We start from the raw sequence: 24,077 nt of genomic DNA on the forward strand, positions 1-24,077 counted from the left end.
ATTTAGATAGTGATTGGTGCTTTTAGCTGCGTGAAGCAAAAGTAGTGTGATGCACTAGAGAATTCCATTGTGGGCAAAAGAAGCTGCTAGGGAAATTTGAGAGAGATGTTCCCTATATCTCTTCTTATTTTTTAGAATGCTGTTAATACGATGAGATGATGAGATTCTAGCAGAAACTACCGGTTTGTGTACATTGGCATAACATGTGACAATCAAGGGCAAATATTACCTTTTTAAACTTTCAGTACCCTAACAAGCTAAATGGTAACATCTATTACTCTGATCATATTTGTTGTAATGCTGACCATGTTCTTAGTCAGTCCTACAAACTTCAAGCATACATATATAAACATATTTGAAGTTTCTTCATAAGATCAGGGGTTAAATCTGCTTGCCTGTTTGATGAGAATTAAAATCAATTTCAGAATCTAGACAACAGATTGATGACACTAGAAGACATTACAGTTTTATTTTGCATCGGGAGCAATAAATAAGAATCAGCTTGATTCTGTAATACAAGAACGTACAAGGACGGGCACTCCAAAAATTGGCTGGGAAAGTATTTAGAATGAAATGAACATTGAGGACTAAATGGGAAATTGATTAGTTACAATAGGAGTCAGTTGAACCTCTTTGCTTCGATTATGGTGCTTGATACATAAAATGGGCAACTTGTAACCTGGCTTCTAGCCTTCTGATCTGCTACATTATTATTTCGATAACTTGTAGATAAAATGCATTCTTCTAGAGATGCAATTTTAATCCTATAATATGCTAGGCTATACCACTAGCCATCCACAACAGTTTCACTCTGCAACACTGATTCTTGAGGCATAAATTGGAGAATCTGTGACCTGGCTTGTAGCCTTCAAATCTGCTACATGATTCTTCAGATGACTCCTACTCAGAATGATGATAAACTGGTACGAGTGGAACATAAAGTTCCCTTCACAGGTAAACTGTTTTTATTTCTACAGATCACTATTTTCATCCTATAAAATGCTAGCCTAACCATCAACCATCCACAAAAGTTTCTCTGCAACTGCAAGGATGGATCATGAACTTTGCGAATCTTTTGCAAGAGAGATTTCCATCACCTTCCATTCCTTTTCCACATGATCATTGTTTTCCTTTTATGGTGCGTGCTCTTTCATCCAGCATTACCATCAGACAAGCATAACGCTGCATGTAATAGTCCACAATCTGAGCATCCTGATAAGTGAACAAGCTTTAATATTCTGCGCTGTCATATGGATGATAGATATAAAAGAACATTTTTCATGCGTATGTCATATGATTGACTCAGCTACTGGAGTTTGAAAGTCAAACTGCGAAGAACAAATTTGTGAATGAGGATTCTAATTTCCTTGTAGCATTCCCATCACAAGTATATGATACCTTGCCTACAAGGTCCAAGATCTTTGATGTGGCTAGTCAAAACCTATCTTTTTGAATTCAATGCTTTCTGATGTCAAACTCAAAGAAAATTTGAAGCAAAACAAGTGATGGAAGCACATGTTGCATCTGAGATAATCCATGAGCAGCATAGAGCCTGTCGTTTCTTTTGCTTTTTTACTTCTTTTAATCCACATCTATAGCTCAAAGCCATCTCCACAATGTACTCACCACCTGTTCATATAAAGTAACATGTATTTCCAACAAGGATTTACTGAATTCCCAGTAGAAATACCCACAATCATGTTATCTAAATATTACCTTACAACTGTTTCTAGCAGGCAAACAATTCACTGAAGCCTTCTCGTATCTCCTTGTGGAAAGCATTAGATTAAGTATCAGCTTTAGCTCATTGGCTCATGATATCTATAATTAAAATTGCTGCAGATCGGACCAATGAATCATGCTTATATTTCTTCTGCCAAGTCTAAATTTGGAGGGTCGCTTTATGATTGCATGAGCTTCATTTATGGCAAAAATGATTGATCATCTTACAATCCAACTTTTCACTAGGTTTAACAACAGATTCCCGCTGTACCTCCTTGGTCATGAATTGGGAACTCATTGCCACTTCTGAACTTAAGAATTGACCTGCCCTTTAGAGATAATGGTGTCTCCATCCAAGCTTAAAAGCAACCACATTCACCTATTAATATTATAAATGACAATTACCAAAAAATGGAAGAAACATTTAATAACAATTAAGTATGAAGAACGCATATAAATGTTTCAGATATATATACATAAGAGCATCAAAAAAATTTTAAAATTAAAAATAAGGGGAAGTTTCTGAAGGTTTAATGACCAAGATATACCTGAAAGTAATGGCCATATGCAAAATCTTTTCATTTGTTGCAAGTTGGAGCCCCACTTGACAACCTATGAGTCCTTGAGTAAAAAGATAGTTGGACACCTTATGGCTCTGACAACACAAGAAAAATAAATAAGGCAAAATGAAGTATAACATTGATTGTGGAAGTTTATTCTGAACACCTGGAAGCCAGAGATACCTCATTGATGCTTGCTGTCTCATAGTATGGAAAGCCAATGAACCTTCCCATCCAGAGACCAATGTATCAAGGTTCTGGCTGAAATGCCTCCAGAGAACCCCAGCTTTTCCCAACCTTCAATTTTACATGCAATGGAACTGGAAAAGGAAATAACTCTAAATGGAATTGCATTGTCAACTGATTATGTAATGAATTCAAAGTCAATTGGTACCCAAAAGTGAAGCGGCTGTCTCCATGCTTATTTGTAGCAACTTTGCAGCCTCTGATACCACACATGGATCAGCTTCCAGCACTAATTCATCATGTACCTGATAAGCTCAGAGAAAGAACCATGTCATTGACTTGTTAAGCCTCACAAAAGAGGCATGTAGGCACTATGTATATGTAAAGATACAAAAAATACATGGTGCTTTTGTTTCATGTTTGTATGTCTCCCTTTATATAATTCAAATTCCATGCAATATTTTGTTCAGAAATCAAAAGCGATTGGTTCATGTACTTGGTAAGTGCACATAACTAGTCAACAGCTGAGTCAATATTCTAGAGAATAAGTTATATGCACACTACATGAATATAATATTCATACATCTATACATGCCTGTGTGCATGTTTGATATCTTTGGGATCCAATCATTCCTAGTTACAACAGTATGAAATGTCCTTAAACCAACTTGATTTACAGTCACATTAATGAGCATAACTTGTTATAGCATCACCTAGTGTGATGTAAGGCTTAAGCCGTGCATTTAAGATGCCATGGGTTCAAGTAATGGAAACAACCTATTCAGGATAAAGGGTAAGGCTGCATACACATGGGCAAAAGCCTCATGCGCTGAGACCTTTACTTTTAGCAAATGAGACATAATTTTGATAAAGTTGAAGCCAGATTTGATGGTTCAGTTCACGGTTAAGCAACAATGGACCCGATTTCTCAAGCTAAAGGTCATTTGATAAAGACTAAACCAAGACACATGACATGAGCATAATACTCCATTCTTCTAGGATGGTGGTAACCGGTAATAGAGTACTAATGTTTGGAGCTCTGAATGTTGTATCATGATGCTAGGAATGATTTTACGAGATTCTATAGAATGGAAAATAGCAAACAAAACATTTAGTACTAGTCTGAGTGACAATAGACATTCATATAACCCTTCAAATAATAATGACCTGCAAAATAATACGACAACGGCATCTAACTGCAGAAAATTTCCTTGCAAGTTCAATATGCTGAACAGGCTCACTATTATCAACAATTACAGAGTGAACAGTTATCATAGCCATCTTGATAATATCAGCAGCAGAGCCCTGAAAGCATGTAGTAAGAGTCAATAGAAATTAGTAAATAATCATTTAAACAAGAAAAAGTGCAATTATTACCTGGCAGATAGAATTAACGGCTTGTCTTTGAGCTTTAGCCTTCTCTTTGCTGTTTCCAAACTGTATTTTTGGTAGAAAGCGCTTTCGACCCATCAAGGTTTCCACATACCTGTACATTGATGAAAATTTATTCAGTTTCTACTTTCTAGTAAAAGTAAAACAACAAGCATAAAGGGCATTCTTGAAGATATAAAACAAATGACAAAGCAAAATAAACTATGTATCATCTAAAAGATGCTTTGCTTGCACTGAGAGTAAAGATAAGATGACCCTTTATGCCGGCAAGACTCAACAGCTTCACGGAGCCAAGAAGAAACAGCAGGGAACAAAGTTTTGAAGCTTCGAATTTTCTCTACAGCTTCCTCTGAGCTGCATTCCAGTTGCTCTGCAAGGGAGTTGGCACCCATGCCATAAAGGATGCCATAAATCAATCTTTTAGTATGGTCTCTCTCCTGAGAGCTGATTATAGACTCCATTTTACCAGTCCATCTTGCAGCTATTAAGGTAAAAACATCGCCGCCTGGTTTACTTAGAAGTTCAATCAATTCAGAATCTTTGGAAAAATGAGCCATCAGACGTAATTCTATCTGAGAATAATCAGCTGTTATCATCAACCAATTGTCCTGCAATGGCAGACAAGGAAGCAGTGCGCAGGTTATTGCAGAAAACAATACCAAAAATATTATCTCGTACAAGTAACAAGAACTATTACTTGCGTTGGGAGAAAGAAATCACGAGCATTGATTTGATGATGCTCGACACTTGATGAGCTTGAGGCATCCTTGTCAGTACCACTGGTTGTAAAAACAACCAAGTGTTCAACACACTGCACGAAATCAACAAGATTGCAGAATATTCAATTATTCAAGTAGAAATGCAAATAAGCATAACAGGAGAAAAACAAAATAACCTGGAGATTTGGCTCCTCCACTGAAAGACGTCCTGTGGCTGTTGAGGTTTGAAGCCAATGTCCCTGTATTGTATATTTTTGGGACTTCACACACAAGCGAGCCCGTGAACATATTGATCCCAATGTGCTATTTAAGAGCTTTGCCAATGTTCTGTGTTCTTTAATTACCGCTATTATAGGATGTTGACCTCTATTTTTTTTTCCAAAAAAAAAAAGAAAGAAATTAACAAACTTGAAATCAATAAGTGAACCATTTCAAATTTAAGAGATTACACAAAATTATCTAAAAGTATCAATAATATTTTAACATCAATCTTTCATCATCATTTTATAATACACAAGTTAAATGACAAATAGATTCCACATTTCTCAGGTATCATGCAGACAATCAAGCCCTAAGGATCAAATAAATGACAAAATAAAAATATCTAACTCATTATAAGCATTTAAAAGAATGATCTCTGAGAACCTCTATTTCCATAAACAAACAAACAGATCTAGAAACAAATAATAATACCATAATTGGAATGAGAGTGAGGTAGAACATATAAATAGACCGTAGAACTTTGCAAATAATTGAACATATGAATAAACCTCCAAATAGGTTTTACCAAGACCATGACTAGTAATGTACTCGGGCAAGTTGACATCACCCATCCGATCTTTTTTAAGAAAAAATTGAGAGTCTTATAAGAAACGGAAAAAGAAATATAGAGTTTGATTAAATCAAATGTTGAAGTTAATGGACAACTCTTCAAACCAGACTATAAAGTTCACATATTTTCTTTTCCATTGTGGCAAAAGCAGTCTGTGGAACTAATGATACTGATAGAAAATACTACTTGACTACTTGAGTGAGTGGTTGATGTTGGAATTACACAGATATTTTCTAACTTGTACTATGTCAACGGGTTATGACTATCAAGCCAAAAGAAATGCAAATATCACATTTTCAACAGTTGACATAAACATTAAACATTGCTTAGCTACAATACAGCTTATGTTTATATCATAGGCTCAGACTATACCTAGTTTGAATTGGAAAGTAGAATGTATATCTTTCCTAGCTATGTATTTGGGTGAGACAAACTCAAGAAGCTGAACCATGATCTTGAATAAAGTACTTTGATACAAGATTCTGTAAGACTAATCTCACATAGATGAGCCCACACATAGGGGAAAAGCCAGTTATTGAAGACTACAACTAACCCATATGCAGCAGCCATCTTAGTGTGAAATAGCAATGTGGTCTTCAAAAAAGTTATAAAGACAATCTGCACTCTGCAGTTTGTATAGTAACCATGAGTTTTTACACTACAAGGGTAAGTCCAAGAAGATATGAAGCTGCTACCAAGCCGTATTTCTAACACCTGCATAAACTATAACAACTACGTTAGCAGTAATCTGTTTTAACTCAGGTCACAGAATCCTGTCCATTTTACAACCTATTTCATGCAGTATAAATTGCAGTTTCTCAGATATAATTAGTATAAAACTTTAAAGATGCGCACAACCATAGCGCACCTGTCAGTGTGAAAGTTAAAATGACTGAATAAATTTAATAAAAGGTACCAATAAAGGGAGTAAAGCTATCCACAATAGATAAAACATAGAAAAGAAAAGTAGAAATATTTTACCTTAATAAGTCTAAAGAATGCTTATCCGTACTAGGATGCAACTTCCCTTTATCGCAACCCTGCGGAACCGGCAGTTTTAAGTAGTTGTAAAGAACATTAGCTATGTCTGCAGTTGTATACAGTGAAAATGGCCTTCCGGCAAGTGTATAAGCTTCCTTCTCAAGTTCCCTAAGCTTTCTAATTAAAAGATGCCTTGCACGAAGGCATGCTTCCATATCAACACCAATACCCCACAGTTCCATATCAGCAAGGACATTGACCTATAATGAAAGTACAAACGCTTATTGAGTATTAATTAAATTACATGAATAAATAGATGCTTAACAGACTTAATTTTAACATGATACATTCAATTATCGAACATACCAACGGACTCTCAATTTTGGAAAAAACTTCAGTGAGGTTCTCAGAAACAAGTATTTTCCCCAAAACAGAACCCAGTGCCCGTGTCTGTGCAACTCGCCGACAGCAACCATTGTGTGCAGCTTTATGCATTTGATTTCGCCATCTACCGTCACGATTGGCCGCTGCTGCAGCCTCACTGGACAGTCGTTTTTTGACTACCTACTCATTTAATGGAAAAAGAAACTCCAGTAATGATAAACTGCATAAAGCTTCATAACTTATAGTGCATGTTGTTAAGCAATAGTCCATACTATTTTGACTAGCCAAGAAAATAGAGAGACAATCCATGAGCACCAAATGGAAACAGAAACATTACACCTGCATACCTTATCAAGATTCGGTGTGGTTTTGCTTTCCTCGTCAGGCCAAAGGACCCATACTGCTAAGCATATGTCCATTCCATTATGCACAGAGATAGATGGTAATAAAATATATGAACTGTCAACAAGTACAAAGTCATTCAACTTTTTATGCTCGAGACCGAGCCTCCCAAACCTCTGAATAGAAATACAAGGATATTTAAGAGCCTGAATCTGAACCTTCAAATTCCATGTTATTTTTCTAACACCATTCTGACTCATAATTCCAGCTATCCTTCTCCATCTAGTTTTCGCAACTTCCCACATGTCACATGTACTAAGCTTCTCAGTGGACATCAGATCTTTTGAGAGGTTGCAATAGTAAACTGGTGAGTTTTCCCAACAGATGGCTAGGCCAATAACTTCAAATAGGACTGGAGATTGCAAGTCTGATCGTTTCAGGAAATGAACATCAAAAGAAAATTCACTAACAGCGCACCATTGATCCAGAAAGGGATCAAATCCACCTGGAAAGTTACATGCATTTATTGGACCTTTATCAATTACACTACGGATGCTAGGGCTGGCATCATTCACTATATCAACCTTTCCATTTCGATCATGTGCTGTTAACTCAGTAAAACAAGATGTCCCTGGAGTTATTCCAGCAGCATTGGTGATATTAAATTTACATGGCTTTACTCCAGATGATTTTACTTCTCTAGAAGACTCAAAAATCAGGTCATCCTCTGGTAACTTTTCTCCACATGCCTTTCCAGAAGTACCACCACAATTAGTGATTCTATCTTCTGTTCTAGTCAAAGCAGAAGGTTGAAAGCTCTTCTCAGCTCCATCTTCTTTGGGAACGAATGTATTCCCTTCTGTGAGAGAATCCTTAACTTTAGAGAGTAAGGGTTGTGAAAACTGAGGAACATGTATACCAAGTGACTTGAAAGCAGAAATTGCAGCAACCCTAGCTTCTTCTGCTTGGTCAAGGACAATTTTGCGAGCCCCATTTTTTATCTTCTTTGCTATGCCCAATCGCATGCGTTGTAGTGAAGAATCATCTAGACATCCATTGGTTAAATAAGAATTAGAAAGGAACATTCCAAAGGTAATTAATAAAGGAAGAAAAACTAAAACCTAAAGAAAAAATAATACTATCACAATAACTAGCAACTCTTTAGTCCCAAGTAATTGAATTGGCAATAATATATGATTTGTGACAAAATTTTGAAATCTGAATAACATGCACTAAACTGAATTCCAAATTTATTTTATTAAATAAATGCTTTACAAAAAGGGAAAAAAAAGAAAAGTTGTACGTCACCATTGACTAAAAATGATTAGGCCTTATAATTTAAAGAAATTATATTGGATCAGTCAAAACTAAAGAGGCACATAACTGCTAGTGAAATATAACATTCAATAAACTTTCGTTTGAGAAGTATGCATATCTTTAGGCTGATACATATACATCAAGGCACACAAGAAACTTTAAACTAACATGCCATTAAACAGATTTAGAATATGCTATCATGCCTTAAGATTAGGGGTGAAAATAGATCGGATATGGCTCAACCCACGTTCTGATCCATATTTCTGTTCCGGATGCGGATTTGAATACGAATATTAGATGGATAGTAAAATTTAAAACAATATTTTAACTAAACGGATATGAAATTTTTTCGAATAAAGGATCAAATCTTAGACAAAGGTGGATTGAATTTTAAACGACTTATGACCTTTGACAATTAACACAAGATATTTAGAGTTTAAAAAAAATTGCATGTCAAATACATATAAAATTAACAAAATCAATCTCTAGAAATCATATAGCACACATCATTGTAACAATATCATTCATTATTTAAATAAGCAAACTCAAAACTGTAAATGGATATTTGATACGCATATCCATATAGAATTATATCCAACACGTATTCGTCATCCATATCCGCATTTTTTTTAAAAAAAAAATACCCATATCTGAATTCGTATCGACGTTTTTTCCCAAAAATCCTACCTGTATCTGAATCCATATCCGAGTCGGGTAGAAATTTTTTATCCGAATCCAGTTTGAATTAGGTCGGGTTAGAATTAACCTAAACCGTTTTCAACCCTACTTATGATACATAACAATAGGAATGATCTTTGTGATGAGGAAGTGAAGTCTAAAGGTTTCATCTCTCGCTGGGCTACAACCATTTTCTGATTTAAGGGCAGCAGCAATATAGCAGGTATTATTCATAAAAATGAACTCCAAACTATAAGAGCTTCAAAAAAACAAAAACAAAAAAAATCCAACTGTTTAGATTAGCTTTATTGTTTTAACTTTTAGCTTATCAAAAGAGACCTATTTTGAGTATTCTTGATGAAATTGACAAGATTACAACTGAATCATGAATCTCACCTTGACCAGACCATGCAGAAGACTCAAAAAGAGCTTTTGCTATCTCAGGAACAGGTGCTTCGGCAATGGCACTAGGAGTACGTAAACCAGCCTTATAGAGAGCCCTTGCTCGTGAGCCCTAATAGAAAATAAAAATTGTAATACTTTTCTAATAAATAGCACTCAAATTGTAAAAGTATACCGAAGATCACAGCCCAAGTCATATAACAAGTTCATCAGGTAATAAGACCTTAACGAAAGGAATTGTTGTAAGTTCTACAATCTCAGCCCTGACTCCAAATGAAACCCGATTCTGGAACTTGGCAACAAGACCTTCTAAGTCATGCCAACCAAGTCTCTCACAAAATACAGAGACCATCATAGCAAATCTTCCAGCATTTTCTTGTAGAGCCTGAATCATGCCTCTGGCAACCTTAAAGGCCTCGCAAACATCAGCAATTGGAACCTCCTAAGAAAATAAGATTTAATAAATAAGAACAACCTTTATAAAGAAACATGGAAAAAGCATCGTGGTTCTAGGAAACATCAAATGATGGGACGACGACCAAGTAAAAGCGAGCTGACATAAATTGACCAATTATCTTCGTCAATTCCTAAGGTGAAATGTTGAAGCAGATAGTTTTGACAAAAGTCCATGAGATCGTTCTATCATTAGACTCAAAATTTTACATCTGCATTTATCCAGTAATCCCAAAAGGAGAGAATGCACTCAATGCAGAACTTATGCCTAGTTAAGTGATTGCTTCATTGTTTCCAGAATTCAATAGAATTAAATCTACAGAAGCTCCTTTTTACGTGGAAAGATGTAAGAGAATGAACCATCTAGAGAATGTATATCTAAATTTATGTTTGAGCAGATTTTTACGATAAAAAGTATGTCTTTGGCTCTTCATTTTTGTCCCTCTGGCTCTTTGTTTTGTCCCTTGAAACATGAGACCTTCTAGAAAGGCTTTCCTTGGTTTGCTGGATACATGTGTACTAACTTTTTCTTAAATTCAGATTGTGATAAGCTATTTCAAACTAATGCAGTAGTCAACTAGTAGTCCATCAGAAGCATACATATGTCACTAGACTCACTACCTTGCTTGCCTTTACAGGAGCAGTGATTTATGTGAAAATAGTAAAATTGCTATGCCAGTAGAACAAAAAAAATGTTGAGGTGAAATATAAGAATGGTGGCATCTCTCTATGGGTGCAGTGCAAGGAAATGTATATTGGTGCTTAACAGTGTCAATTTCAAAGGTTATCATTGAACCCCTGGAACAAGATAATAGTCAGCTGCAGGTTGCACATTGATAGACATTTAACAGTTTAAGTTTTGTTATACAACCAAAGCTCAATTAAAAAATAGAAATGAAATTTCAACTGCAATTGTTTAAAGCACTTACACACTTGTAAAACGGCTGCAGGTTGCACATTGATAGACATTTTACAGTTTATTGTTATGCACAACCAAAGCTCAATTAAAAAAGTGACTTGAAATTTCAACTGCAACTGTTTGAAGCATTTACACACACGGAAAGAGGGCATGGTCATGTACTTAAGACTGCAATATTGGAACATTACAGTACTCACATACTTCTACCTTTTTCTCCTTCTAGTTAGGCTCAATGTCATAAGTTCACCCTATTTCCAATAAAATATAAATACCCTTGTTATTTGAAAGTGTTGATAAGGTGCATCTCCTTACTTTCTGCTGATATACCTTATCTCTCAGTGTCTTAAAACATTACCAAGAGTCAAGTGGATTGTTCTACTAGCCTTAATTCACACTTTAGAAGTGGAAAACCATCCACTGAAGGGTAAAACCAAATGCTAAATGTGAAATGTGAAAGAAAAAAGGTGAAATATTCTAACAAAAGAAAAGATTATAGAATCACCAAGCAACTTAGCATATCAATCATTCAGCGAATAAGTAATATAATAGAAGTAAGAACAAAGAACAGACCAGGGGCCAGGCCTTTTTTGCTTAATCTAGATTGTAAACTGAAAGAATAAAATTATATCTATATTTAGTGTTAAGTAGAGATACATAAAAGGCAGCAAACAATATAGAACACACACACACACACATATATATCTATATATGAATACATAAATACATAAAATACCATTTGCATTATATATCAAGTCAGTGTCAATGGAGGTGTAAAAACTGATCAACACTCTAAAATTGTTCTTGCTAGAAATGTGTACACGTGGACGTCCCTAAAATGTATAGGGTGGAAGAGTAGTATGTATAATAGTGTAGGAAACTGCTGTTCAATACTAGCGATTCTCCTCTCACATAGATGGTTGGAGAAATGGCACCAAAGCAAAACTGGGTATATATTCATATATCTAGCCAAAAAAAAAGGACATCACCTGCACAAGTCTTGATAACATCAGTGCTACATAAAAGCGTTTGGACACCCGAAGCGCTTGATCATTGAAAATTGCACCATTGCTGATGGCTACACTCCGAGTTTGCAACCTATTATGAAGGCCACTACTCTTTCTCTGCAGCTTTCCTTGTACAGGTAAAGGTACCCCATGGGCCATGTGCATCAAGAAAGGCTCCATTACTCCAATGCGATTGCCAACTGACTACAATCCTCAGATATTCAAAAAAATGTATGCATCCATAGAACAGAAAGAGCTTAGCAGTTATGGCATATAAAGCAAGAGAAAAAAGACATGCAGAAACATGCTTCAGTATAACTAAGTATTCTAGCATATACATGGACACAGACATGGACATGGGCACACACATGCAGCCAAACATGTATGCACATACACGTGCATACACATACACATACACACACACATGAATATGTGGAGAACAGAAAAGCAGCATTTTGCCATCCTGATACAGTAGTGTAGCCACCAAGTTAGGCATGTCAATAGCCTAACAGATATATGATAGATAAATCAGACAGGTAAAAATTGCTCATGGGCTGGAGCCACAAACATGAAGCTTCATTAGATAAGCAAGACATGAAGAAACCAACAAATAGATCTTAGTAAGACTGACTAACTACACTTTTATGCCAACCAAGTATAACCCAACGAGCAGCAACAAACTTGGGTGGCATAAGATGTGTTTTCAGGCCAGTATCATGGTCAAGCAGGAGCCAAGGGCCCAACCCATAGACCGGCTTTACCCTGCCATAACCTACAAAAAGCAAATTGCTAGGTTGACTTCTTAATTAAACTAAATCCAACTCTAGCTGCACATGAATCAGCCACAGCTTTGGGCAATTCAGAAATGCTAGCTACATCATGGTCAAGCAGGAGCCAAGGGCCCAAACAATCGACCAACTTTACCCTACCCATAACCTACAAAATGCAAATTGCTAGGTTAACTTCTCAACTGAACTAAATCCAACTCTAGCAAAACATGAACCAGCCACAGCTTTGTGCAATTCAAAAATTCACTACATTATATCAAAAGCTTTCAAGTTGCATCCTAGAGATAAGTCAGAAAAACAAGAAATATATTGCAATAACTTGTAATATAATATATAACTCATGCAGAATTTATGTACAGATTAAGAATCAACAGATGGATTAAAGCTTGAACGAGAAAAGGTATACCAATATAGCATTGTAGCATACTAGCATGTATTGAACCAACTTCAAAAATTAGAGTTAAGTTACAAAGATGTAAAGGAAAGTCTACCTGGTCAAGGATTGATAGTTCCATAAACCTCTCATAATACAGTTCCCAATCTGGTTCCACCTCAACATTAATGGGTGTCACTAGGTAAACTAAATGCAGATCAGATGCCAGAACGAAGCCTTCTCTTGCTCTTGAAAGATCATCTAAAACGATCTACAGTACAAAAAATGTAGCAATATAAAAAAAGGTGATAATGAGAATGACACACTATAACAATGACAATAGTAAGCAGAAAGTTTTGGCAAAACATTGCATCGTCAAAATGCTCAATCCCTACAAGTGATTCCTCGGGAGTAAGTGAACTGCCAAAAGCCGCATGCCCTAGAGGAGTCACGTTGTACAACTTGGCCTCCTCATTCCATTTGAGAAACTTTTGGTGGCATAACCATCGAAGTGAATCTTGAGCTGATTTTACAACATCTTGGAATGGTTTAATAGAATTGAGAAGAGTACATCTAACATATCGATGAATGTCACTTGCAGTTTGAACTATTCCACCAGCAACAACTTCCATTATTGCATGAGTCATGCCATTTTTATCTTCTGAAAGGCAAGACTGCAATGGTGGACAGCTACTATTGAGGATACCAACAATCCTTTTGACCTCATCAGGCTTACATATAAGTATCTGGTCATGTAAAATATGACAGTTATCAGAAAACCAATCCTTCCACAACACGCCAGCTCCAAGAGGAGTAAAAAGAAAACTAAATACTTCTGGATTAGAATAATTAGATAATCAGATTAGTTAATCTTGGAAGTAGTACAGCATATGGAGTTAAGCCATAGTAACTTACACTTTCCCCTCTTGTATCTATTCCAGTTCGACCAGCACGACCAGACATCTGTTTATATCGTGTTCCATCAATAAAATCACGACCAACTCTAGGTTGTCTAAATATCACTCGTCTAGCAGGCAAATTAACTCCAGCAGCTAAAGTAGATGTAGCAGTCAAAACACGTACAAGTCCTTTACGATAGCATGTTTCAATAATTTCCCTCTCCTCCACCTGTAAGCTATGACAAAACAACTTTTACCATGGATGCAACAAATTTACTTCCTCTTCTATACATGCATAGGACAAAATCATAAATGTTGCACTGCAAAGACCTAACATCTACAAAAGAAAGGAATGTGTGTACATATGTGTATCATTTCTCAGGTGGAGCAGGATAGGAAGATGAATGCGGGGGCATGGAGGTGATGGTATCAGCGTCTTACCAAAACAATGGCCAAGATTTTTATGTAATATTACCAAGGAAGTCACATCAGAGTATCAGACTAGCTGTTTTTCACTATTTAATGCAACTTCGCAGATTTAAGCAGCAGAACTATCCAACTATTCTCAACTCTTGAATATACAGGATGGAACAAAAATAGCAAATGCATGAACACGACAGCTAAATGCAGCAAGAGAAATAAACACAAAATTAAACCATAAATAACCCATAAATAACTCTACCGTGAGGCCAGCATGATGATAGGCTACACCAGAAGGCAGTGTCTGTTCTAATATAAGGTCTAATCCGGCAGGACACCTTCGCAAGGCTTCAACAGCAGAGGAAACATCACTGAATTCAGAACCAGGTCCACTTGTTCTAAGAGAAAATTTCTGCAGAAACCTAGAGATATGCCTTGCAGTTGACTCACATCCTTTTCGACTAGAACAAAATATAAGCACTGAGTGACCTTTTATAACAACCTGCAATGTGAATATGAAACAGCAGAAGACTATTTAATCTACCAAAAAGGTAAAGTAATCATTCTTATGTTTGTACAATCGTAGGAAAGGTGCAAAGGTGCAAAATACCTCGTTACACAGTTCAACAATGTGTTCTGGATCTTTGCCCCCCAAATCAGCTGCTTTTGTAATCTTTCGGACCACATTCATTTTTTTGTCAAAGATGGTATCTCCAACTTTAATGTATTCCTCCAAAGGAACAGGCCGAAAATCAGTTTGATAAAGTGCTGCCTGGGAGCATATAACATAAAATGTCAAGTCAGAAGTTCAGATGCATCCGGTAAACTGTTTGAGATGTGTAATATCTCCTCCTGCAGAAATGTAACTTACAAATTGTAGGACAGCAAATAATTCATTCCACCTAGCATTTTGGCAATCAAAACATATATGCCAATTTTCATCATTCATTGCAATTGAAGAAACATCGATTAAAAACTTAAAATTTAGTTTGTAAATATCAAGTAAAGGAAAACAAGCAGAGCAGCTAAAGAGAGTGAGGAAGCATAATCCTCCTTGGATGCGATTGTCTATGTCCATTCACTAATTCAGTGTGACACAATAACTCTAGCTAGACAGTCAACACCCAGTAGCTACTAGCTAGTATCAAACTGAGCAACAATATTATGTCCTTTTCTCTCATGGAAGAGGATGATAGTCCTAGTACAAACCAAGAGGAAAAGAGCAAAAAACAAGCTGATGTCCCAAAGCCATATCTATTATAGTGAAGAATTAATTAGTCATATGGGCCACAATTTGCTGATGAGAATAATAGTGTGGTTGTCATTTACTACAAGTCTTTTTTTTTCAAAAATTGCACTAGTAAAGAATTGCATTGGATGTTTACATAAATTTTCGAGAGCTTGAGTTTTCAGAAAAAAAAAAGTACTTGGAAAGAGACCAAGTAGTAAGTCATACTCACTCGAAGCCAATCAGCTACAGCTGCAACATTTGGCATAGTGGCACTCATACCAACAATCTGTAGACCATGGGTTGCATTAGCCTTCCCACTACTAGAACCTGAACTTTCCCCGCTGGATGATTCTGAGTTTCCTTCCCCGGCTGCATACCGAAGTTTAGTCAGCAGTAGCTCCAAGAGATACCCTCTATGCTGGTCACCAACCTATAGTAGCATAGGATAGTCCAACTATCAGAAATGAAAAAGAAAAAGGAATATGAGAATGCACAACAGCCAAAAACACGATACAAGAAATTAGCAAGGTTTTGGGATCGGGATCGGGATCGATTGTTGATACGTATCGGTTGTACGGATCGTATCGGCTGCCTATATCTGATCATACTATTTTTAATTTCGTAAAATTTTAAATATTATTTAAAATACAGAAAAAATAAAAATAAAAATTTATAAAAATAACATAAATAAAAGAAATAAAAATTAGTCACATATGAACTTTAAAAACCAAAGAAAAAACTCAATCAAAACTATAATGAATTTCGACTTCAATTAAACAAATTTTTATACTCGTAAATTATTACTGCAGAACAACATGAAGAGAGACATCTCTCTTCATTGTTGTTCTATAGTAATCAGAAAAGAGGAGTTAAAATATAGGTGAGAAAGAAGAAATTTTTTTAAAAAAAAACTCATATGAGTTCACCAAAGTCTGGACTAGCCAGAGAGGCTCACTGGAACAGCCGCCAAATAAACTCGATGAACATATCTTAAATTAGAACTGCATGCAACATACAGCTCATCAAGTTTTATGTTAATATAACTCTTTTCAATATGAGGACATGTAGACCCGTGCTGATAAATATAATGATATACAATGATATGATCATCAACATGTGCATAACAAGACGACTAATCATAACAGAATACAACAAGGTATACTCCAACCATGCAGACCCAAGTTGGAAAAAGCACAGTAAGCAAAATCAAATATTTGATCTCCCCAATGACTTGATGCACAAAAGTAAATGCAATTTATGCACAATTGCGTAAGATGATATATCAGGCAAAATAAATTTCATATGAATAGTGAAAAGTGCAACATAGTAAAAAAAAGGCATAAACAAGAATAAATAATCCCCAAAACAAAAGAATGAAAGGTGGAACGCCAACATAGAAGAGATAATGTACCATATGAAGTTCATCTATTACAATAATTCCAAGTTCAGAAAGGCGACCATCCTCTAGCAACCTGTTAACTAGAGAATTTGCCTTCTCTATAGTACATACAGCTACTGATGTATCTTTAGGGAGTGACCCTCCCCCCTGATTTCCATAGAAGCTGCGAACATGTTTACCAAGTGGCTCAAGAAGCAGCTCTAGGTGCTCAGCCTGTACCACAAAAAAAGGAAGAAGTATTCAATATTGCAAGAGTTAATGGAGCCACTCTAACAATCACTAGAGTCAACATATCACAAAGAACCTTTTCAGCACAAATTGATACATAAGGGAGGACAAGCAGCGCCATCTTTCCAGTTGATATAATTCGCCTCAACATCAAAATTTCAGCTACAAAACTTTTTCCAGCACTGAAATGTAGACGAATAGAACCGACATAACCATCAAGACATAAAAAGAAATGAAAAATGATCCCAATATATAGATACTAACTACAAGCGAGCTTAATCGATCACCCAAGTTAGAAATCTTTCTGGCTACTAATAATACTTCATATATGGTACAAAGCCAATACTTGGCAAACAAAATCAACTCAAACTTGATGCTGCATGCTCTTGTCTACTAGAAATCTAGAATATAGAGGTGATGCAACCATAAAAGTGGAAGGTTTAGTCCACTTGTTTCTTATTCAATTCTCTCTTGATCTAACTATGTGAGTTTCCTCTCTGAACCAATCTGTCTAGCCATATGATCATTCTTATGGCATAGGAAAAAGAAGATGGAAATGATAGATAAAAGGGGACCTTACAATGAAAAGAATAGTATCAGGGTCATAACTTCCTGCACAAAATAATCTTACTTATATGAAAACTTTTAAATATAGTCCATGCAATAAAAATGTCATACCCAGTGTAACGGCAATTAAGTTAACTTCATCTGCAACCAAAATAGTAAGATGCAATAAAAAAGTTATACACAGCATAAACACAATGAAGTCAAACTTCATTGACAACCAAACTTCATGCAATAAAATAGTTATACATATCACCTAATTATTCATGTTTTAGAAGATATAGCTCGGTCAAACTTCTATCAATATAGTAATATCAGGTTCAACCGAGCAGTTACAAGGCCTAAATGAACTCAAATCACCTTGATTCATGAGTTTGCCAACCAAAAGGTTACTAAAATGTTTTTGATCTCATTGAGAAGTGGATTTTGGCTCTTGAAACATCAAAACAAAGTATCATATGACAAAGTTAGTACTTTCAGTTTCAGGCTTCACAGGTTTAGGCTGGCAATTTGGGCTAATATACATTGATATTGCTCCTGAACCCTATCAAAGACCATCCTAATGTGGCCAAATTGGACCACAATGTCTAGCTCCTCTTGACCAAATAAATGCTGAGGCCCAAATTGGTCTTCTCCTGGACCACTCCAGCATTATTTGTGAAACATGTGCTGCTACTCTTTGATGTCAACAATCAATATCTAGTAGATGTGAAGTAATAATAAGATCCAACAGGTCTCTGCGATAAATAACACAGTGACAAAAGATTGCTTGCTGACCTTCAAAGAAATTAGTTAGGCACAGCCCTTCATAATAATGTTTCAAGACCTTGAATTTTTCCAACAATACTTAATTCCACTCATTATACGAAATATAACGACAATATGTCAAGCAATTATGAAAAACATTTACAAACAAGACCATACCACCAAAATTCTGGATATATTTCATTGTTAAACAAGGAAATTATATTGAATATGTCAGATCATCTATTATGAACCATAAAAGCTGATGTGGGTAAGTACCTAGTAGATGCACAATAAACAAGATTCCTTTTCTCCAAGACACCCTCCACAAGCAGGCACTCCACCTAAATTTCAACAGATCAAAGTTATAACTCTGTTTATTAGAGGCCAGCAATAAAATAAGTTGTAAGTGATATCTTAAGGAATGCAACACTGTAACTGAAAATTAAAAATATAACACCAGTAGTAAGATGATTCCCATATTATAAGTTGGCCAAAATAATCATGTCAATAAAAAATCCTGACAAGTGAAGAATATAAAACAAGTACAAAGACGACATACATATAAGCAGAAGATAATATATCAAGAATCAACTTCAAAAGTATATCAAAGAACAGAAAGTGTTCAGTTGACACGCCTTCAAGCATGATGCAGAATGGTGCAGGTTCCTTATTTAAAAGAAAAGTCTAAGAAAAGCCACATTGTAAATCAATAAACACATAACAGTATATCCAACCAAAGCATAGTACAAACATTGTGATACATGAGCATGAGTAGGCATCTCAAATTGATTCTGAGACACTCAATCGGGAAAAAAAAAGGTCTAAAAATATTATTTTACTGATAAATCTTGGTGAATCAATTTTAGACTAATGATAAACAGCAAAGGAGAAGATGGGCTTACGGATCAAGCAAATCATATTTTTAATAGTATTGCTTAGGACACCAAAGAAATTCTGTAAAATGTCTGAAATAAAGTATTTTAAGGCTAGATACCATCTAATTAGCTTCTTCAAACTTGCTTACTTTTGACAACATATGTTTCAATTTCAGATTTGAATGTTTAGATCTTATGATGATGATAGAAAATAGATAGTGTTTGCTTTCAGAATTAGCACTAACGGTTGATTAATCAGAAAGTTCCAATAATTACTGGACTTCTATTTAGTCTTTTCTATACCTTTTCTCTCCAAAATATTCATCTAGCATAGTTTACACTGAATTGGCAAGCACGCATAACATTGAGTGACCTCGTCAACATCAATAAGGACTAAAAGCTCAAGACCAATTCGAAATGAGGCATGAATTCCCTTTATCTAGTTACTTGAAAATATATGAAAAGCTTAAATAGTAAATTTCAAATGGCAGAACCAAGTAAATAAATCTAGAGAGCATTTAGCATAACCCTTTGATATTATATCTCTTGTCGTTATTTAATTATGGTTCTGAGGCAGACAACATGCTTTCGGTTTGTTTAAATTTCTGTGTAAAGCTTAATGTCTTACAGTTCTTCCAATTCATTTATTTGGCTTCTGCACGGAAAAATAATTTCAACTTTTTGACAAGTAACAAAATCTTTAGTGAATTCCCTACTCCCTCCCTCTGTCTTTTTCCACCAAATTAAAAACACATTAGGAAACATGTTAATCTTCTCCATTTTTCAAGGTTAGAACTTAGAAGTAGCAAGTAGCAAAATACCGAAGATGTCTAATTAGATGACTCAAGCACACACAATTGAGTCAATGCCAATTAGTAGGAAGAGTAAGACTGCAAAGTCTTCCTTTACATTAAATTGAACCTGCGCACTCAACTAAGAGCCCACTACATCAAGTTAACTAATTGAGGTTACCATCAGATACTTTAACTCTCAAATCTAGATTAAAATTTTATGTTAGCATCTTGTTCCTATGAAAAGAACAAAAAGGGAATAATTTTTACTCCTGTAAAAACCACCCTACCAATGAGCTATATCCTTGAAAACTACCTAAATATCAACCCAAATCTGGTACAGTAACAAAGGAATAATGAGATAAAATAGCAAAAGAAACAGGTCATTGTTGTAACATTGTTTCATGTACATAAAGTCCAAACTGTGTGGATATCCTGATAATGATAGCCTACCATGATAAAAAGTCTGATAAAATAATTTAGGCTGCTAGTAGGAGTGGTTAGGAACAAAGAAAGTGCAGTATGACAAGCACATCATGGATCCACATTCGATATGAACCAAAACAGTGAAACACCACAACAAGATAACACAAGATAAGGCTACATTATTATCCATAAGACTATAAGTAATCAAATTATAGGAAGAAAATCTAAACAAGGAAAGTAGTTGGTACTTGGTACTTGGTAGCCACATGAATGAAAAAGCATATATGAACAGCAAAAGTATGGGCAACAGAGCTATAATTAGTACATTAGTAGAAAATAAGATTGCAATAGCGACAAAATGAATAATGACTTGGAAACAGACACAGTGATATGTATGCCTGAAAATGATCTGACCAGCAGTTTCTAATCATTTCAAACTTTCAATGTCAGTTTTCAACTATCAAGGAAGAGGAGAGAAGACTTCATGTTTGAGAAAGTATTTGAAGTTATAGAACTGCAAATAATGGTTCAGACTTACATTCTTGGGCTCACTTAGTTCGACAATATGTTCTTAAAGGTAACCTCTGAGGAACTATTTTCTACAGTAGATAAGAAAGCCTTATTGCACACATTCCCACCCCCATTCTAACCGATGGCTTTAAGACTTATGAGATTACAAAGTCCCCTAGGTAATGAAACATCAATTAAGAAGTTGCCCCTAGATAATGGGACATCAATTAAAAGTTCTCCAAATCTAATGGTGACACCTCCCAAATCTTGCAGAAAGAGAAGCAATCAGGTAACAAAATATCCAAACAGTCCAGTGAATCTAAATATTAGGTTTATTACACGTCTTCTCTGCAGCTGTATGCAAGAAAAAGAAGTTCAGAAAGACAGATAGAAAAAAGAAAAGTAACCTGCCAAGGATATAGTTCTAATATGCCTTTTTTCATGTATATGCTACAAAGTTCCAATGGAAGCCAACTGGTAAGCTTCAATTGATTCATCAAAGGCATAAAACTGGTAGGAGTGCTGGCTTCCGCTCCTTGAGATGTTGATTTACTATCAATTTCCTTCCCTGTGTTAGCAGCGTTACAAACATGATTCTGCAAACCAACACATAAAGTTCCCTCATTATGATTGAACTTAATGGCATTTCCCTGAGCTAACAAGCCACCTTTCTTTTCATGTTTGACTAACTCAGAACCACTGTCATTTGCTTGATTTGGCAAACTATCTTCCCCTTGGGATACAGCTAAAGCAGTACCATTTTCAGAATGACACCAATTTCCAACAGAGCTGCAAGAATCCTTGTCCAAAACATCTAACGAAGATTTAGGTTTTCCACTTAAAATAGAACTTTTAATCTTATCTATACAGTTCATCAGATCTTCTGAGCCCTGAAGGCTCTTGACCTTTGATGAACCTTTATCTGCACATTCGACAGAACTTGCAACCCTTGTCCGACTGTCATCTTTTCTTGAAACACAATTGCAGGAGCTATCCTCCTCGTGAGAAAAATCTAAATGCTTTACTGGCAAAGGGGAGGCTTCCTCGTTCAGCATAATTTTCCTTCCTTCAGCAAGTTCCTCTGTTGGCTTAACGCAATTACTGGCCACCATATTTTGCCCATCTAAATCATCAATTCCTGGTCCAGGAAAACTTTTAGAACACTGAGAATCTTCACAGGATGACTTTTCTTCCTGTAACTTGGTGCAAGAGTTTCCACTTTTTAAAAGGCACAAGCTTCCCTGGACCTTCTCAACGGGAGCGAATATACCATCAGCAACTTGAATCGCTGCATTCCAGAATTCCTCTCCTGGGGAGATCACGAGGTTCCTGAATGCTGATTTTGGGGTCTCACTAGAAACCACGGCACACACAGATAACTCAGGTAGACAGACTCCTGTCTTCATAACACTAGAACAAGGGGTATTACTGCATCTTCTCAAGCTTACGAATCCATCACAAGTGGGTTCATTTGCAGCAACATGATGCCCACTGGTTCCCGCTCCTATCGCATCCCCAACAACCTCTGGTTTAAACTCCGGCTTCACATCTACAAAACATTGCTTCTTCCCAGAAGTTTTATCACACGCGGCCAGGAGGGACGGACTACCATTTCTCTTCTGCCCCTTAACCTCATTCTCCTCATGTAGATTAACAGCGGACGGGAGATCACTAATTAATAAATAGAAGAACTGACATTAAAAATAAAAAATAAAAAAGGAAACAAAAAAAGAGAACTTTAACTCACCCAAAATAAAATCTTGACACTAAGAACAGAACAGAACACAACCGTTACCTGCAATACAGAGACAGGAAATCGGTAGCAAACCTCTTAAGCTCCAAATTGCCACCAATGGTTTCGGAACCCAAAGAGCATGCTCTCACGGCAGGCTCCGGTGCCACATCGGACACACAACCGATCTCGTTCGAAAGATTTAGACCTCTCCTAACGGCTTCATGATTCGACGATTCGTCACGGCCGGCGCACGGGGCGGCATCGGGGGACTTTACCAAGAAGTTGTCTAGGGTTCCTTTCGCGCTCGGCGACGCAGCGTTCGGGCTCTTGGGATGCTCCTCGTGCTTCTCGTCCTTCACCAGCGGGGGTTTCCGCTTTCTTGAAGCAAAGAACTGGATATTGGATCAAGAAGAGAGAGTATTAGTAGTCGAATTAAGAGGAAGAAGATGCTACGGATCTACGAATACATAAGATAGGATTTTGAGAAAGAGAAACCTGATCAATGCGAGCTCTTGGGGAGCCCGACGCCATTGGAGACGAGGAGGCAAATAGGGCGAAGAATTTGGTCTCGTTTGAACGGGGAAATAAAGGAAATTAAAGCGCCAATGGCTACACAGTACGGAGTACAGCAATACGGAGCCTCCCAAACTTACTGAAGAGATTTACTTGACTTTAGACACGTCAGATATAATAGTTTAAAATTCTTCAGTATTTTTTATATAAAAAGATAAAATATAATTTGATTTGTACCTATCTTATCCAAATCTTTATCTTTTTTTATATATATATTGCTAATAAGAATAACATTTTGGATAAATTCAATTTACGTTTAGAATAATAAACTACTCAATTTTTAAGCGTTTTATAACACACGTAAAAATCTTCAGTATTTTTGGATTGAAATTATGAGTATGTATCCAAAATACACCTAATTTTATTCTTTTGAGATGGCATACATTGCCTAACATTGTTTATGTAACGCATTAGCCTTATATATATATAATATATTAATTTATTTATCATCTATTTCATCGTTATATTTTAAATCAAACTAAAAGCAATTTAGTATTTTTTTTTTAATTTTAATCATATAAAATATAATTATTACATGTTTATTTGAGAATATAAATAAATATAGATATAACGATTCCTAAAATAAAATTATTATTTTAAAAATAATAAATTAGGTTTTGCTATTCC

The 24,077-nt window shown here is 35.9% G+C and overlaps 1 protein-coding gene across 4 annotated transcripts; it reads right to left on the bottom strand.

The window, feature by feature from the left end:
• Window positions 1–440: 440 nt before the first annotated feature.
• Window positions 441–23,482, bottom strand: LOC140777266 (helicase and polymerase-containing protein TEBICHI). Of its 4 annotated transcripts, XM_073121270.1 has the most exons (28): window positions 23,373–23,482; window positions 22,938–23,269; window positions 21,550–22,813; window positions 18,817–18,881; window positions 17,306–17,411; window positions 17,014–17,214; window positions 15,832–16,032; window positions 14,982–15,143; window positions 14,634–14,873; window positions 13,968–14,180; window positions 13,448–13,798; window positions 13,171–13,323; window positions 11,874–12,095; window positions 9,739–9,957; window positions 9,510–9,627; window positions 7,124–8,163; window positions 6,759–6,956; window positions 6,393–6,652; window positions 4,756–4,945; window positions 4,558–4,671; window positions 4,116–4,468; window positions 3,846–3,954; window positions 3,636–3,773; window positions 2,677–2,773; window positions 2,466–2,602; window positions 2,271–2,377; window positions 1,717–2,101; window positions 441–1,629 (listed from the first exon to the last, which is right to left on the bottom strand). In XM_073121270.1, exons 1-25 carry the CDS (start codon window positions 23,406–23,408, stop codon window positions 2,532–2,534), a joined length of 6,453 nt encoding a protein of 2,150 aa, XP_072977371.1. In that variant the 5' UTR covers window positions 23,409–23,482; the 3' UTR covers window positions 441–1,629; window positions 1,717–2,101; window positions 2,271–2,377; window positions 2,466–2,531. The 4 variants fall into 4 exon arrangements, with proteins under 4 accessions (XP_072977371.1, XP_072977373.1, XP_072977372.1 ...); XM_073121272.1 differs by having other exon boundaries at window positions 441–2,101; window positions 22,971–23,269; XM_073121271.1 differs by having other exon boundaries at window positions 441–2,080.
• Window positions 23,483–24,077: the final 595 nt, after the last annotated feature.

This window comes from Typha angustifolia, chromosome 15, assembly GCF_048772165.1.
Source record: "Typha angustifolia cultivar Huaian chromosome 15, ASM4877216v1, whole genome shotgun sequence".
Lineage (NCBI taxonomy): Eukaryota > Viridiplantae > Streptophyta > Magnoliopsida > Poales > Typhaceae > Typha > Typha angustifolia.

What these genes read in the sequence shown, in the direction of transcription:
- LOC140777266 (XM_073121271.1), bottom strand. Translation starts at nt 23,408, where the DNA reads ATGGCGTCGGGCTCCCCAAGAGCTCGCATTGATCAG. An exon ending in TAGAACTATATCCTTGGCAG is followed by an intron (nt 18,882 to 21,549) that starts GTTACTTTTCTT and finishes GTTGAAATTTAG; the next exon opens with GTGGAGTGCCTGCTTGTGGA. An exon ending in TATCAATTTGTGCTGAAAAG is followed by an intron (nt 17,215 to 17,305) that starts GTTCTTTGTGAT and finishes TTTGTGGTACAG; the next exon opens with GCTGAGCACCTAGAGCTGCT.